The sequence below is a fragment of the Phoca vitulina genome, unplaced genomic scaffold (genome assembly GCF_004348235.1).
Source record: "Phoca vitulina isolate PV1807 unplaced genomic scaffold, GSC_HSeal_1.0 scaffold5, whole genome shotgun sequence".
Lineage (NCBI taxonomy): Eukaryota > Metazoa > Chordata > Mammalia > Carnivora > Phocidae > Phoca > Phoca vitulina.
The window spans coordinates 62,986,319-63,003,733 of record NW_022589708.1 but is presented as its reverse complement, the minus strand read 5'-3'; the positions used below and the strand labels follow the sequence as shown (position 1 = coordinate 63,003,733).

The 17,415-nt window shown below is 37.6% G+C and overlaps 1 protein-coding gene across 1 annotated transcript; it reads left to right on the top strand.

Annotated features, from left to right (window-relative positions):
* The first annotated feature begins 183 nt into the window (after positions 1–183).
* NHLRC3 (NHL repeat containing 3) lies at positions 184–12,755 on the top strand. The gene is made up of 7 exons (XM_032403112.1): positions 184–483; positions 921–1,073; positions 1,380–1,527; positions 3,935–4,135; positions 6,145–6,236; positions 9,308–9,420; positions 10,186–12,755. Exons 1-7 carry the CDS (start codon positions 400–402, stop codon positions 10,436–10,438), a joined length of 1,044 nt encoding a protein of 347 aa, XP_032259003.1. The 5' UTR covers positions 184–399; the 3' UTR covers positions 10,439–12,755.
* The last annotated feature ends 4,660 nt before the right edge of the window (positions 12,756–17,415 follow it).

The window sequence follows — 17,415 nt, the reverse complement described above, 5'->3', positions numbered from 1 at the left end:
TTTTGGGTTTGAGTGTGCTTGAGTCTTATTTTTCAATCTGAATTTTTAAAAAAATGAACGTCAAGTGGTTAAGGCATATCTATGGATGCCCTAATTTTTGGCGGACGGGAGAAGTCCGCCGCGTGGACCGCCCCAAGGGGCGAAAAGGGGTGGTCAGTGGGTCAGCCCGAGCCACGTGACCTGGGGGCGTGGCCCCGGGAATGCTCCAGGAAACTGCTACCCGAATTCTGATTTTCTATCACCCGAGTCCGGTTCTCAAACCCCGCACGTCCAGGGAGACGGAACTGGAGATAGGAACTTCGGCTCCGAGGTGGGGCCGACGCCGTGTACAGCGACGAACCGCGTGGAGCTGAGGCTGTCTGGTGGCCCCCAGCCGCCTGCGGACTCTCCCGTTTCGTCATGGCAAGATTCTGGGTCTGCCTGGCCGGCGCTGGCTTCTTTCTTGCATTACTGGTTTTGCATTCGCGTTTTTGTGGCTCCCCGGTGAGTTGAGCAGGGAAGAAATGTCTGTTGGGTGTGTGGATAGCACTGTTGAGAGGCGACCCGCTGTCGTGGGATGGAGGTAGCGGGCCCTGGCGCCCGCACTAGCTTGTCTTTTCAAAAACTGCACCGGGAGCGGAACTGCCGACGTCTTGTTTTGTCTCTTGGTGTTAAAGAGTTTGTATATGATACATCGCCATTTTCCTGTTTTCTTTCTTTCCCCAGATCCCACTACATCTTCAAATAATTTGCAGATTTGTATTGTGATCACTTTGGTCTCTAGACTTATAAACCCATTTTTTCCGAATCATTTCTGTCCAGCAGTCTCAACACCTCTGTGTCAGCTGTCAGGGCATGCTTAAAAAATAAGCCTTTTTTTTTTCTTTTCTTAACGTAGAGCGTAAACGGATTCTTAATCTTCTGATTATTTTTTTTTAAAGGTTTTAAGGAAATTTGCTTTTCAAATTTCCTGGAGAGCCAAGGAAATTCCTTACCGGCTGGATGTGGGTTGGCCTAAGCACTCAGAATACTTTACTGGAGCAACATTTTGTGTTGCAATTGACTCCCTCAGCGGATTGGTTTACATAGCCCAGGTTAGTAAAATTGGAATTAAAAAAAAAAAAAAATTATGAACACAAAGGAAACAATTTCTTCTTGTTTTGCTGTGCTAAGTAACCATGTATGTTTATATTATGCTATTTGTGAAGTTTTTTTGAGTTGGTTTTAAGTAAATACTTCGGTTTTGAACGTAGTAGATATTAATATTGTTAGGTTTTGAAGCTCGTTTTTTAAACATTAAATTTCTCGATTAACCTTTAATTTTTGTTTCTCTCTACCAAAATAAAGATTACTTTCTAAAAACCGATCCTATCTAAGCAGTTATTTTTATATACCTTCAGAGAGGGGATAACATCCCAAAGGTATTAGTGTTCACAGAGGATGGATATTTCCTACGATCCTGGAATTACACAGTTGACACACCTCATGGTATATTTGCAGCCAGTACACTACATGAACAGTCTGTCTGGATCACGGATGTAGGAAGTGGTATGTGTAGTAATATCTATTCAATTATCTTGCTAGAAATCATATTGTTGCCCGTGTTCTTGCTTGTACGCTTTAAAATCAAGAGTTGCTAAATCTAGTTGTAATTTCTTTAATTATTTTTGAAATCACTTGTTTCTAAAAACCTCTATATTGTACTTCTGTAGAGTCAAGATATTTAGCAAGGTGGCTATAATTATTATGGTTTTTCCTTTAACTTGTCAAGGGACTTTTCCTCTTTAAAGCATCAGTTGTGAGACCATACTTTCAGGGATCATTTCTATGGTTTGTTAACGCATCAGTTGCTCTTCCCAGGCTAAAATTTTAAACCTCTTCTGTGAAGCCCCAAAAATAGCAATCTCTGTAACTTAATGGCCCAAAAAATAGCAATCTCTGTAAGTTAATGAACGGAGTCCTTGTCTTATTTTCCTTTACCAGTTCACTTTCAAAAGAAATTGTGCTAAGAAACCAGAACTGCTTTGTTGCCCAAAATGCAAGATTTGCAGAGACGCCTGGTGTTAATGTTTCTGAAGTCCTGCCTACTGCAACATGTCTGAAATCTTCTTTCCACCAAATACTTTTAGTAGAATGTGTTGCAAATCAAAGTAGGCATAGTTGGATTTATAGCTCTGGATGTTTTCAGAGATAGCTGTTTGCATGTTCTTGTGGCTTAAGACAGTACCAGAGATAACCTGGCATTATTAGCGCAGGATCTCAGGAATGAATGGGATCATAAAGACAGTCTTTGGCCCAGTTACATTCATGGCTTGAAGGACATCCTGTTTCTTCATTTCTGGCAAATTCAGATACCATTTTGGAACTAATGAACTCACAGTTTTTGTTAGAAGTGCCATTACTGTTTGTTCTCAGAACCCAAAAGATTTCTGAGCCGCAGCTGATTTCATTTCTTTCAAGATGTATTTTGGATGATAAAATTTTGGTTAAACAAAAAATCGAGAATACCTCTGAGTTCCTTGTAATGCTATAATGAAATATGACTATTTTGACTTCTTTTTTTTCCCCCAGGACTCACTGTTAAAGGCCTTTACTTTTTAATTTATTCCATTCATGTGATCGTTTTTTATAAAATACTTCATTGATTCCCAGAAATAAAAAAAAACACACATGACCTCTTCTTTCCATTAAAGGGTTTTTTTCATGCACAGATCTGAAGACACTTTTTATATTCCTTCCCATTTTTTGAAGAAATACATTCCCTTTAATAAAAATGTGGCTATAAATGAGCCTTAAAAACAAAACAAAACGATGTTATATACTGGTGTTCTATGTCTTTTGCCAACTCTTTAGAAACTTTGAAGGTTGCTTTCTTTAATAATATTTTGTTCTCTTGTTGCTACAAATTACCTCAAGCATTCAAATCAGGTATAACAATAAATATGTTTTTTAAGATAGAATTGTAATGCAAGTTGATTCACTTTATTTCCAGTGAGTTCAGTGTATCCAATTTATCTTTTGCATGCCTACCAGTTAGTTTGGTCTTGGTATGCCTTCAAGTTGATTTCTGTTAACCGCATTATGTTTTTTTTCCTAATTATTAATACCGTACTTTATGTTTTTGCTTGTAAGATAATTTTAATTCAAAGAAGTCTTGATATAAGTGAGAAAATATACTAGTGATTTGGAAAGATTTATTCTCTTAGGAAAAAAAGTTAATGGGTTGAGTTTTGCACTTGTTTCTACTATGAGAAAGTGTAGTTTAAAAAAAATATGTATTAGGGGTGCCTGGGTGGCTCAGATGGTTGAGCGTCTGCCTTCGGCTCAGGTCATGATTCCAGGGTCCTGGGATCGAGCCCCGCATCAGGCTCCTTGCTCGGCAGGGAACCTGCTTCTCCCTCTCCCTCTGCTGTTCCCCCTGCTTGTGCTCTCTCGCTCTCTCTGTCAAATAAATAAAATCTTTAAAAAAATAAAAAATAAAAAAATATGTATTATAGTGAACTTTTTTGTTGACCTACTAAAATTTGAGATCTGCACATGATTGACTGAAATAATGATTTTCAAACATAAGTTCCTTTTCCAGTTCCTTCTGGATTTCTTTTTGCAAGGAATGTTTATTCAAGGTTGTACTGTCATGCTTATGATTACAAAAGAAAATGATGTACCTATAATTTAACATCATGAGCCTTCTGTATAAGGAGCCAGTTTTGTTGGTTTTATTTATTTGAATTTAGAATCTACTTATTTTGGAGTACCTGAGCTTTAATTCATGACAGATTTGGTTGTAACTAATGAAGAAGCTCTATTGCTTGTGAAATACAGCATTTAATTATCTGAGCCTGTTAACTTTTTATTACTGTCAAATTCTATTAAATTCTTGCTCTCTGCTTACTTGAAAAATGTGAATGTTTGGACAGTGGTTATATTTGTGACGTGTGCATGTTTTTCTTTATAGGATCCTATGGTCATACTATTAAAAAATACAGTTCCTTTGGTGATCTTGTTCAAGTCTTGGGTACCCCAGGCAAAAAAGGCACTGGTTTGAATCCCCTGCAATTTGATAATCCCGCAGAATTATATGTAGATGACACAGGAGATATTTACATTGTGGATGGAGATGGAGGATTGAATAACAGATTGATCAAATTGTCCCAAGGTACATGGCTTGCATGGTATCATAAGAATGCTTTTTAATAAGTTGGATGTGTTTAATTTGTTCAATACTTGGTGTAATATTATAACTAGTGTGCGTGTGTGTATTTTTTTTAAGAGAGAGAGAATATGTTCCGGGGGTGGGGGCCAGGGGGAGAGGGAGAGAGACAATCTTCAGCAGACTCCACACCCAGCGAGAAGCCTGACATAGGGCTCCATCTCACGACCCTTGAGATCATGACCTGAGCTGAAATGTAGTTGGACGCTTAACTGACTTGACTGAGCCACCCAGGCGCCCCTACAACTATTGTATATTGTATTAAAATGAAGCTGTGTGTAAAGGGCTCGAGTGAGATGTGTGGGATGGTCAGTAATAAATGATTCTGATAATATGCTTGCTTATTCCTTTGAATTAAATTGGAGGCAGTTTGGGAATTTATAGTGGGCTGAAGAAATAAGTGTCTATCCTATCCAATTAAGAAAGAGAAGGTTAGGAACCTGGCATTCCAGAGCTGAGATACCCTTCAGTTTGATTGATCAGCTAAAGTTTCATTGTATTTATTGCTGTATGTCCTCAGTAGTATTCTAGGTGCAGGTCTATTTCAGATGAAACTGCTAAATGCTACTCTATGGTATTGATTATTAAAGTAAAGTAAGATTTGGAGAAGGAGAAATTACTGTTGACTGGATAAGTAGGGCAAGCATTCATAAAGCAAGTGGTTCTTGAACTAAACTGGTTTTGGTGGGAGGAGAAGATGGATGGGAGGAACATTCACGAGGCTCTATCACACAAGGTCTACAGGTAATTAGCAAGTCTTCTAGGAAGGGAGCTTAGGATGTAATTTTGGAAGAGTTAAAAAATAAGATTTGAGATGTTCTTGAAGGCTTATCTAAGAATTTTGAAGCCATAATTTTGCTTTTAAAATTTCTGAGGTTTTTTTAGTAGGAAAGTGATGTTATAGAAGCAGAGTTTTTATAAGACACAATACTGTATCAGGATGTATTTGCAGTAAGCTCTGTCATTTGGACAGAGCATAAACTCCTACATGAAGGTTATGTGGTCAACTTATTACCCAGTAACTAAGTTTGGTGGTGATAGTTAAAGGGAGGTGGTGCAGATAAAGCAAGAATCAAAAAAATACTGCAAAAGAAACAACCAAACTCAGGAGACAGCTTGAATACAGGTATATTGGTTTCTTGTGGATGCTATAAAAAGTTGCCACAGACTGAATAGTTTAAACAGAAATGTATTCTCTCATGGTTTTGGAATCCAGAAGTCTGAAATGTATTAAGGCCAGCCCTACTCCCTCTAATGGCACTAGGGGAGAATCCCTCTTTGCCTCTTCCAGCTTCCCATGGTTCTAGACATTCCTTGGCTTGTGGCAGCATATCTCCAGTCTCTGCCACCGTCTTTAGATGGCCGCCTTCTGTGTGTCTCTGTGTCTCAAATCTCCCTCTCCCTTCTCTTACAAGAACACTAGTCATTGGATTTAGGGTCCACCTGAATTTAGGATCTATCTCATCACAAGATCCCTAACTTCATACATCTGCAAAAGTCTATGACCAATAAAGTCACATTCACAAGTAGAGAAGTACCTGTGACTTGGTTATATCTTTTGGGGTAGAGGTAAAATTCAGCCTACAATAGGGGTAATAAGGGAGACAGACTATAAAAACATAATGTGAATTTTTTAAGTTCACAGGAATCGTAATACCAAATAACGGAATAGTTGGGAAGGGAGACACTGACATGAATCACACAGTGGTTTTGAGTGATGAAAAACTCAAGTGGAGATAGTAAAGAAGATGATAAATTGCTTGAAACAAAAGCAATTTTTGTGGGGGGGGGTAAAGCGTAACAATTAGGCAAACTGGTATATACACAGAAAGCCAAGAAATCCTGATCAATTGGGGGTATAATTAGTTTATTTGCAACTTAAGACATAAGATACAGCACGCAGATGTATAAGGTAGTTATATGTTGCTCTGACCAACTATGTTTGCCGTTGTCAGATTTCATGATGCTTTGGCTGCACGGAGAACGTGGAACGGGGCCTGCTAAGTTCAACATACCTCACAGTGTTACCGTTGATTCATCTGGTCGGGTAAAAATACACTGTCATTGTGTATGGAACTGTGTGTCTGAGTGTGTGTGTGTGTGCGTGTGTAGGCGTATGGACCTCTGTGTATATGGATCTTGGTGCACATGTGTGTCTGGATATCTGAATATGTATGAATGTTTGTGGTTATGTGTATCTGGGTGTGTCTGGGCAATTCCTCTGGGGCTGGGTATACCCACATATTCTTATAAATGTTCAGGTCCTATAATGAAGAGAGTTCCCCAAATATTTAGAAATGATCAAAATAGATTTCCTGTGTCACTTAAAGGTAGAAGGAACAAATAATGGAATAGAACTTAAGTTACCTGAAAAAGGAAAGAGTTGCCCTCCTACTAAGAAAACTACTAGGAGTGTTTGAATATATTTTTATTTTTAGAATTAAATTAATTCTAGAATATGTTGATCAAAAGGGAGATGGGAGAGATTAATCTTGGAGGCTTGAAAATAAGAGCCACTCAGGCAACTTTGTTCTCACTAGCTCCACTCTGGGGAACGGAAAACTTTAACTGAAGCATTTCTTTCTTTCTTTTTTTTTTTTAAGATTTTATTTATTTATTTGAGAGAGAGAACATGAGAGGGGAGAGGCTCAGAGGGAGAAGCAGGCTCCCTGCTGAGCCGGGAGCCCGATGCAGGGCTTGATCCCGGGACTCCAGGATCACGACCTGAGCCAAAGGCAGTTGCCCAACCAACCGAGCCACCCAGGCGCCCTTAACTGATGCTTTTCAACCCATTTCTTTTTCCCCACCCTATCCACTGCTACCTCTTTTGCTTTTATCCACCTTTAAGCATATATATCACTTCTTTGGGGTTACTTTCTTATGACCAAACCCCCACCCAAAATGTTTTATATTAGTTTCCCCTTCTGTTTTCCTATAGTAGCCTATACTTTCCTGTTATAGTAATTATCACACTATAATATCAGATCAGTCGTCTCCCTTAACAGAGTGTAGGCTGTATGAGGGCATATACTGAATCTCTTTGGCTTTGTATCTCAGTGCCTGGCACATAGTAGTCATCTTATGAGTAACTGTTCTATGACTAAATGTCTTGCAGGGTGGATGCATCAGACTATCTTGGCTTCATACTGTTAGAAATTTAATCCATTTCTACTTCTGATTCTATGTTCAGCAGACAACCTTTTGATTGTGATTTGGCTTCCTGTGTAGACAAAGTGAGAATGTTTTGATCATAAAATCTGCAAGTATTTCGCATTGTAGATAGGAAGATAACTGAACCTGTGAGTTTTGTCTGTAAATGGGGAGCGAGAAAGTTGGAATTCTGGTTTTAAACACATTACCATTCTGAGCCTGGTTAACTACTTCCTTCAATGAATAAGAATAAGATCAAGTTTCTGAGCAGGCAAGACCTAGACCCAGGTGAATTCTCCGTAGTGATAAATGCCCTTTTGAGAAAGCTTGGAGAACATTTGATGGGGATACTCTGGCATTACAGAATGATGAAAAATGAGGGTGTTCATTTCCGCACACTTGTGTTTTAACAATAGTCAATGCCATTCAGAGCATTTTACATGATTAACTCATTTAGTCATCACCGCAACCCTATAGGAAAAGTTAATTAGCTCCAGAGCTGAACTTGCTGTTTTTTTTGTTTTTTCGTTTTTAAGATTTATTTATTTGAGAGAGAGAGAGATTGAGAGAGAAAGTGCATGCACGTGCACATGTGCAGGTTGGGGTAGGGACAGAGGGAGAGGGAGAGAGAGAATCTCAAGCAGACTCCCTGCTGAGTGCAGAGCCTGATCCGGGGTTCAGTCTTACAACCCTGTGGATCATGACCTGAGCTGAAATCTCAAGTCGGGGGCTTAACCAAATGGGCCACCCAGGCGCCCCTGCTATTGTTTCTTAAACAAGATTTCTCATAATCAAGATTTGTTCAGTAGGGAAGATAATGCTAACAATCTAAAATATTCAGTCCTAGGGTCTAAACTATATTTCTTCCTTGGTCACTCATCTAAGGCAGTAGTCCCAAATTCTTCATCCTTACTAAAGAATCATGAATCAGGAAAGGGTCTTGAGAAATTACCTTACTTAGGGATCAACAACCTTTCTAAAATGATACAATGAGTCTGTATTTGTTTCTTATTATAGATGAATTTAGTGGCTACTAAAACTCACAGGCATTGACGGATACATTGTCAGGGTTACCCTGAAGAAATAGTGCCGGAATCCACAAACTCAAGAAATCCAATGATCCTGAAAGGAAGAGGTAGAGGTCAGCAGGGCTGGCCCACACTTCCAGTCCATTCTTACATACCCCTCTACAATCCTAGCCTCATGTCATAAAATCATTTCACTGTATGTATGCCATAGGTTGCATATATTAAATATGGTACATGAAATGTCATTTGGAGTGAATCTATTTTCCTGTTTTATAACAACAGTTTTCCTTAATAACTCATTCCAGCCTATAGCAAAATTAAATTAAACCTGTTGTTAGTCTACTGTCATTCTTGAGATGCTACTAAAATCTTTTAAGCATCCTCTTTCGGTGGTTTGGCACTTTGGACATTCTTTGGTAACTAGCAGGTAGATGTTTAGTGATACTGCAATAGGAATGAATACGTGGCTACCCCCTAGCCTGAGCTCCTGAGGAACTAGGCTGCATTGCTTTGTCTTTGTCTTCTAACCTAACCCAGGGACTGACAGGTTGGCAGAACTCAGCGGGACAGAGAATGCCTGTTGGAGGAATGAATGAATTCTCTTGCTTCTCAGTACTGTGCTAATCCTCTGCATCACAACAGAAGACTCCAGTTTTTTTAGTTATTCAAATGTTTAATAGAACAGAGTGTTATGTATGGGCTTTGGGTTAAGACAGATGGCCGTAAGTGGCTCTCCCACTGTAAGCTCACTTCGAACTTTAATTTCGTGTCTGAAGATAGGGCTTTTAATAACTTCTTCTTTGGGGTCCTCTAAGTACTAAATGAGGTGATGTATGTGAAACTAATGGAAATAAACATTCATACTTCCTCTCTTCCCCTTCTGTTTTCTTTCTCATTATGATGTAGATCTTTTCCTAGAAACATTTTTTTGGTTTCTCAGGTGTGGGTTGCTGACCGAGGAAATAAAAGAATTCAAGTATTTGATAAAGACACCGGGGAGTGGTTAGGAGCATGGAATAATTGTTTCACAGAAGAGGGACCTTCTTCAGTCAGGTGATTTTTTTCTTTTTCTTTTAAAATGCTCGTTTTATTAGGTGGGTGGGGGATGGGCTAAGTGGGTGATGGGCATTAAGGAGGGCACTTGCTGTGATGAGCATTGGGTGTTATATGCAAGTGATGGATCACTAAATTCTCCCCCAGAAACTAATACTACACTATGTGTTAACTAAATACAATTTAAATAAAATCTTGAAAGAAAAAAAAAAATGCTTGTTTTATTTGGTTTATGTTCGTTTCTCTGAAGAGCTAGCTGAAAGTTTAAAATATTAATTTTCAACAGGTGAAAAGGGGACAGAACCAAGTATGCAGAGAACACGTAATGGTATTTTAAATCCCAAGCAGAGCGAAAGCAGTTAAACTCCCTGTGCACTGTGGGATCCGGGTCTCAGAGAGAGCATATGCTGGACCTCCTACAGCCTTCACCCTCGGGATACATGTGATGAATTTTTAAGCGCAGAATGAAAATAGAAGTCTTGAGCCTATAGTGTCAGCCTAGCACCGACTTTCCATTAGTTTCATTTTGTGTGGTACTCGCATATTATTTTTGTTTGTTGAAACTCATCTTTGGCTGTGTCTGCCATCGCAAATCTATTCGCTCATCAACAGAGTTAGACAAATTTTAAATTCTTGTTGAAGGCATCCTTCAGCAAGTAGAGGTGTCTATTGTTGTTTAGCGTCATAGGAGATAAAAACGTTGAGAAAGTCAACATTTATATTAATTTTGCATACATTTATTCTGTAAAATGTCTTTCTCCTTAGATTTACTCCCGACGGAAAATACGTGATTGTAGCCCAGCTGAACCTTAGCAGGCTCTTACTGGTGGCAGCGCCCCCAGTGGGAAGCATCGGTAACTGTTCTGTAAGCGGCACGATCCAGCTAGCAGATCAAGTTTTACCTCATCTCTTGGATGTCAGTGGGAAGACCGGAGCAATCTATGTAGCAGAAATTGGAGCAAAGCAAGTACAAAAATATGTCCCTATGAATAGCTATTTTCCTTCATTCGGTTCGTAATGTTTCCTTTGTGGAGATCTTTCAAGTGGAAGTTCAGATTCTCAAATTCATTGTTAAGCCCTTACAAATAATGTTCAAGCATAAGAATGTGTTTATTTTTCTGTGACCTGGTGATGAGAAAAAATTGTTTTTATATCATGAAGAACCATATATTTTGTTGCTCTTCTTGTGACTTAGTTTTACTTGTAAGTGCATTAGAATATTTTAATGAAGGAAATGTAATATTAAAAAAATGGGGTTGGAAAGAGGGACTAAGGTTGTAACCTGGGTATTTGCTCTGGTAGACTAATTTTCCCTGGGAGGAAGAGGGAAAGGAATAAAAATGAGTTTTGCAGGATATATTGAATTTTATGAGAAGAACTACAAACCTCCAATTTGTTCACCTTATATAAAATGTACATTTTGAGAGATCAAGTCAGATGGGCTCTTGATTAATGAGTACCCATAGGATGCCAGCTCCTAAAGATTCAGAGATGAAGAAGCAGGTTTATCTTTGTGTGCCTTTTCAGGAGCTTGTAGTCCACTGGGGAGACAAGTGTGCAAACTGATACAACACAGTGACAGCAAGGCTTAAGTGTAGCAGGACTTTTGGAAGTCGAAGCATTACTTCTGACTGAGGGAATCCAGGAGGTTTTGCCAGGAAAGTCAACTTGAGCTCCAACTTGAGAAACTGAAAGGGGAAAACAAGGTGGTCCAAGTGGACAAGTGGTAAAAAGTTACAAACTTGCTGGGAGCTTTGGTAGGCTTTCTTTTAAAAACCCATCTTGGCTTGGGTCCTTTAGCTGTAAAATACTTGATCTCAACCTCTCAGTGTAGGAATAAAACAACAGGCATTTAAGCACTTTACTGAAAGGGATCTTTACAAGTACTAACTGCAATGTTTTTTTTTTTATTAAAGGTAACATTAAAAGTTGGGGCCTCTCTTCAGGGCCTCTTTCCTTTCTTTTTCTTTTCTTTTCTTTCTTTTTTCTTTTTGTTAAACATGTACTCCGTTCATTCCTAACATCTGTCTACCTCAAAGAAGTTTTAGAATTATTTATATGGGGATGTGTACCGAACACTTTGCACTATTAAGGTGAATAATTTCTTACCTTTCTAGGCCTCTCTACCCCTTTGGTTTTAATATTTGCTTCCCCTTCTTTTCAGTTCTAGTTTATTCTGGGTTTTGGTTGAACCTGGCCATATGATGATCTTTCAGGTCATTCCTCCCCTTTTCTTTTATCCATCTCCTTCTTTATTCTAGTCTTGCCCTGCAAATCATGTAGCATGTGAGAAATCCTGAGCTGACTTTTCTCATCACCCATTATGGCTGCAGTCTGTTTTGTAGACCTCAGGGAATTCAAACTATATTGATGCTTGGATCATATCTTGATGCAGTTAGGAAGGTAAATCGACCAACAGGAAACCTCCGTGTTCCAAGGCCTTTGATGAGTGTGTTCATGCCACTGATCAAGCTGTATGATCTTAAATGAGTTTTTCTTAGTTTTTTCTCTTTAGTAAAAATTCCTCCTCCAGGAATGCTGTTAGGATCAGATGTATGACAGATACAAATGTACCTTCTGAAATAAATAGTTTCGAGTACTTTAAAGGCAGAAATTCTTAACAAAAATCCTTCTAAATGTGCTATTTACCTGATATCAACCATCAAGTTTGCCTTAATTTTGCGTTTATTGCTTTTTTCAGAACTTATCCTCATGAACTTTATGCAGCTTAGCCAATATAGTAAATTTATTTGTATAAAAAGAAAGTGATTTGAGGGTTTTGTTTTGTTTTGTTTTTAAGCCAGTGCAAATGTCTCTTAGGAATGCAGGTTAGGTAAACTGATCTTGTTCTTTTAAAAATGTTATATTTAACTTTATTTTATACCAGATTCTTATAAAACTTGCTGAGAATTTTGTTGCCATATGTCTTGCTAGAAGTGTCTATTAGCATCCCTGTGATCATAGTATTTCACTTTTTTCCTTTGGATTAATTGATTAAATGATTTGAGAAAATGTCTTATTGTCATTTAAAAGATACAAATTAAATTTTTGGAAAGAAAAGACAATATTATCTGGCTCTCGATTTTAATGTTTGATTTTATTGTTATAAAAGCAGTTTATAACTTCTTACTCCACTGAAGAATTTCAGCAATCCTGAAATCACAGGTTGGCTCTGTGAGAATATCCTCCTTCATTCGCATGTGAAGTGTAAGCTGAAGCGCATTTTGTTAGAGGTCGCTCAGAAGTCCAAACGAAAACAGCCTGGCTGAGTTGGGGGGGGTGGGTACAAATAATAGTGATACTAGCTAACTCCATATATTTTTGCATTGGAAATGGAACCTCTTTATGCCCCTACTTTCTAGATCTATTAGGGGGTGTGTGTGGTGGGGTGGGGGTGGGGTGGCTTCTAAATGAGAAAACCAAAGGAAGGCTGGAGGTATCTTCCCTAACCTCCACTGTGACATCGGGTCTCTGCAATGGAATGTTTGTGTCCTCAGAGAAAACCTGTGCGCATTCTGATGGTAAACTAAGAAGACCCATATAATTTGTGCTTAGCTCACTTAACAGATTAAAAGACTGCTTCAAGCAATGTGGCTGTCAGGCTGAATAAAGGCACTCAAGTCCCAACTTTTGTTCGCCTTTGTTGGTTTTAAACACTGGATTTGAAAGCAGGATAGATTGGAGAGCCCACGGGACAACTGGAAACTGTCACATTTTTGCTCCTTTGACTCACCAAATCCATTAGAATCATTAAAAAAAAAAACAACTTGAATGTATGACTTTATTTTACTCTTGACTCTAAAATTTCAGCAATAATCAAATAAAAAAACTTTTTCGAAAAGTCAGAGTAAGATTCATTTATTCAACAAAAACATGAAACAACAAACGTGTGAAGGCACTTAGGCAAGTGTCCTCTACCTTGGTAGCTGACCATCCATCTGGGAAAAGCAGCCCAGAAAACCCATTTCCTTTCACTTCATCCCCGGGGGAGTTGCCCTATTTGGCACTTGCGTTGCGTTACGTTCTTGACACAAAAGAGGGCAGTAGAGTCTTGCTTATGAGCATTTCTTGAACCCAGCTGTGGGCCTTCTTTATGCTTAGATTTTTTTAAAAAATTGAAGTTAATCATACTTTTAATTTTTCTTCTTTTTCTTTAGCTTACATATTTTGAGGAAATTAGCTTATAGGTGACATATTTTCCAAGGGTTATTGGACATTTTTACTGTTTAATTGGACATTTCCATGTTTAAAAAAAACAACTTTTCAATAAAAGCCAAACTAACAGCCAGAAGTGAATAATTCGTTTTAAACTATAACTTGAATATGAGTTTAGTACAATAGAAAATGCGTTCATAATAACAGAATTATTCCTTTTTTCCTTACTAGATTTTTTTTGTTTGTTTTAAACAGTTTTGCCTTGTGGTTGCTGACTCTCTTATAAATAAAAAAATTGATTATTTATGGAGAGGCCAAGTAATTTTTCCATCAGACACTTAGCCATAGAATCCATGAGTTTATAGGGTAAGTTAATCCTTTAGACATTTAATGACATGTAGATAGTACCTTTGTATGTAAGAACTGAGTGGAATTTGAGTAATGAAAAATAGCACTTTTTGAAACTTCCGTTTCTTCCATTGTAAACAATGGAAGGATATTGTTATGATTTAATTCTGCTTGTATGTAATTTATGCCAAAGTGGCCCATCTTGGGGCAGCCTGTTTTTAACCCCTACAATAGTCTATGACCCTGGTAAACAGATTTGTGGTGTAGTTTCTTTTTGGATGCTACCTTTAAGAGAGAATCCTACAGATAGACTCTAATCCAAAAACAGTTGACCAAATAACATGGTGTTTTGGACATAATTCTGAGACTTTCAAAGGGTGATCATATAGTAGCATGAACAGACTTATTGGCTTTCCTCCAGAATGAAGATAACGAGTAGAAATAACAGTGTGGCCAGTTTGTCTAGCTTAATGAAAGAACATTCTAGCAAAGAGCTGTGTAGCAGTGGAACACACTGTGTTCATATTCAAAGTGGTAAGGTTCAGTGAGTCAGAACTTGAAATCTAGAGTTAGGTTGGCTGAGGTTCTGATCCAGGCCCTGCCACTTACTTGCGTGTTGTTTTGAGACTGCCTCATTTTTCTCTTTTGTGAAATGGAAATGATAGTATTTTCTTCATGGGATCATTGTGAATAGAAGTGAAATCGTGCATGTAGAACATTACACCTAGGCCCTGACACACAGTAAGCACTCACCACGCCTTTTTTGTGGTACGTAAGCCAGAGATGGGCAGCCGTGCCACCTCTGGGCTGAAATTCTTACTCTGGGAAGATGGTGAGACCAGATGACCTTCCCCGTTGTATGATTCAGTTTAGTCCCACTATTGAGAACTAAAGGTATAGTTGTGATCCATTAAGTCATCTATCATTCAGAAATGGCCACTTTTAAAAAGCAGAGATATTTTCAGTTCGCACTAAAGCTATTTAGTCATCCAACAGATGACTACATGTTAGATACCAGGAATATGGTGGTGAGCAAGGTAAAGACTCCTTTTCTGGAATATACATTGTACTTCGGAAAACAGAACAGTTTGAATGAAAAAAGTGAGATTCTGACTAGAATTTGTGGTAAATATTAACACCTCGTTGGCTAAATAAACACCCATTCAACTTTCTTCCTTATCTTATATACCACCTTGAAGACTGGAAGAGTGAGGTGCTTGCTTTCTCAGCTTAACTAGCATCTAGGGGTAGTCACATAATGTGATTCTGGCCAATGCAACATAAACGGAAGTCTACTGGGAGATTTCTGGAGAATCATTTGCTTTTTTTATTAAAAAAAAAAAAGGTAGGCATACTTAGCACGACTGCCTTCTCCCTTCTTGCCTGACTTGAACTTGAGTGTGATGCCGGGAGTTGCAGCAGTCATCATGGTACTATAAAGCAACAAACCCAACGTTCTTAAAGAAGGCCGAAAGATAGATGGAGGCTGGGTTTTTATGATTGGGGAACCACTCTACTGACCTGGTAATCCCTTTCTCCAGATATTTTATGCGAGATAGTTGAATGTTTTAGTTACTTAAGCCACTGTTTTTGTTGGGTGTCTTCTTACAGATAAACATTCCTAACAAATTCAATATTAAATTAATCTGCATTAGTTTGGGATGGATATTTTTTATAATTTTAAGAGTCTATATCCAGGAAAATAAGTTACTCTGCTTTTATGTCGTATTTTATGTCCTTTGATAAAATTTTATTGTTGTTTTTTTTTCAATTTAGATTCTGTGCATGTCTTTTGAGACACGTTTAGGTTCCTGTGTCAAATTTATCCTTTGCATTTATTAATTGTAGCTATTAGGGTAGGATTCCCCTGCCCCCTTTTTGAGAGAGAGAGAGAGAGCACGGAACGGGGTAGGGGGTGGGTAGGAAGAGGGAGAGACGCTCTGCATTCAGCGCAGAGCCTAACTTGGGGCTCAATCTCATGACCCTGGAATCATGGCCTGAGCCGAAATCAAGAGTCGGATGCTTAACCAACTGAGCCACCCAGGTGCCCCTTTTTCCCCATTTCAAATTACTTTTTGGTGGCATAGAGAAAAGGTATCAGTTCTTTTTATGTATGTGATTTCTATTCACCTTAATAAACTCTTACTAATTTTAATTATCTATTATAGATATTCAGATTTTCTAGGTATACCACTCTGAAAATAAAGGTAACTATACATCTTCCAATCATCTATTGCTCGTTTGATTTTTAAAATTTTAATGCATTAGCTACATTGTTCAAAACAATGTTAAATGATAGTAGTGATATCAAGTATCTTTATCTTATTTCTGATTTTAATGGAAATAATTGGTACTTTGCCAATTAATACGATATTTGCTATTGAGTTTTGGTAATTTTCATATTTAAGTAGTTTTTTTTAATCTCAGAATTTTATTAAGAATCACTACTTAATTTTATAATGGCTTTTAGCACTGATGTGTACAATATGTTGATTAATTACAGGTTTTTTTCTTATGGTTATTGTTGGAAAAATTTACTTGGTAGTAATTTCCTGCTTGGAACTTTTATTCTCGAAAGAAAGAGGGCAGTAGAGTGTCATTATGTAGAATTTATCAATTAATTATGTTCCACCCATCTCCAAAAGGAATTTGAGCCTCTTTACAATAAAATTTCTAAAATACATTAAAATAGAGTAATGTCAAAAATTGCATAGAGCAGTGTGAAAATACATTTATTCAAAACCTGGATTAATAGTTATGGCAATTAAGCATTAACTTACTTCTGAGATTTCTTGTAGCCATAGCAAAGAAGGAAATGTGCATAGTTAATTTTCATCTGATAAAATGAAATAGATGCATGGATCTTTATAGGTGAAATGAAACAATATACCTTCAACAACAATAAAAAAACACAAACTAACTTTTTTAAATGTAATCAAGGAAGGTGTGAGAAAGGGATAGGGTCTTTAAGCCAGTAGATCAATAAATATTAAGTGTTCTTATTTGGTGTATATACCACTGATTGGATGCACAGTCTTTGTCAGGGTTTGATAGAAATGATGGTGGTAATGTTCTGAATTTCTGCTGTCCAACATGGGCCATTGAGCACTTGACATGTAGGTTGTGTGTCTAAGGAACTGAATTTTCGGCTTTATTTTTAATTAATTAAATTTAAATTGTTACATGTGGCTATTGGCTACTGTATTAGACAACACAGCAGGTGACTAGGTTTTCATAATAATGACCAACAATTTGTTTTTACTCCATTTCCTTGTTCATTTGTATAATTTGCTTTCTTTGTAGTGTGACCTTTTGGCAGTGTTTCTAATAATTCCACCTAACTCGAAGATTAAAAATTATCATGCACATCGAAATATTAAATTGTTGAATCTTTTGTTAAATATTTTCCAAATGAAAGTGAAGTTAGTCTGTGAAGAACGAAGGAAAATGATTCTTACAAAGCTTTAAGTATTTATGTATGTGTGTACTTAT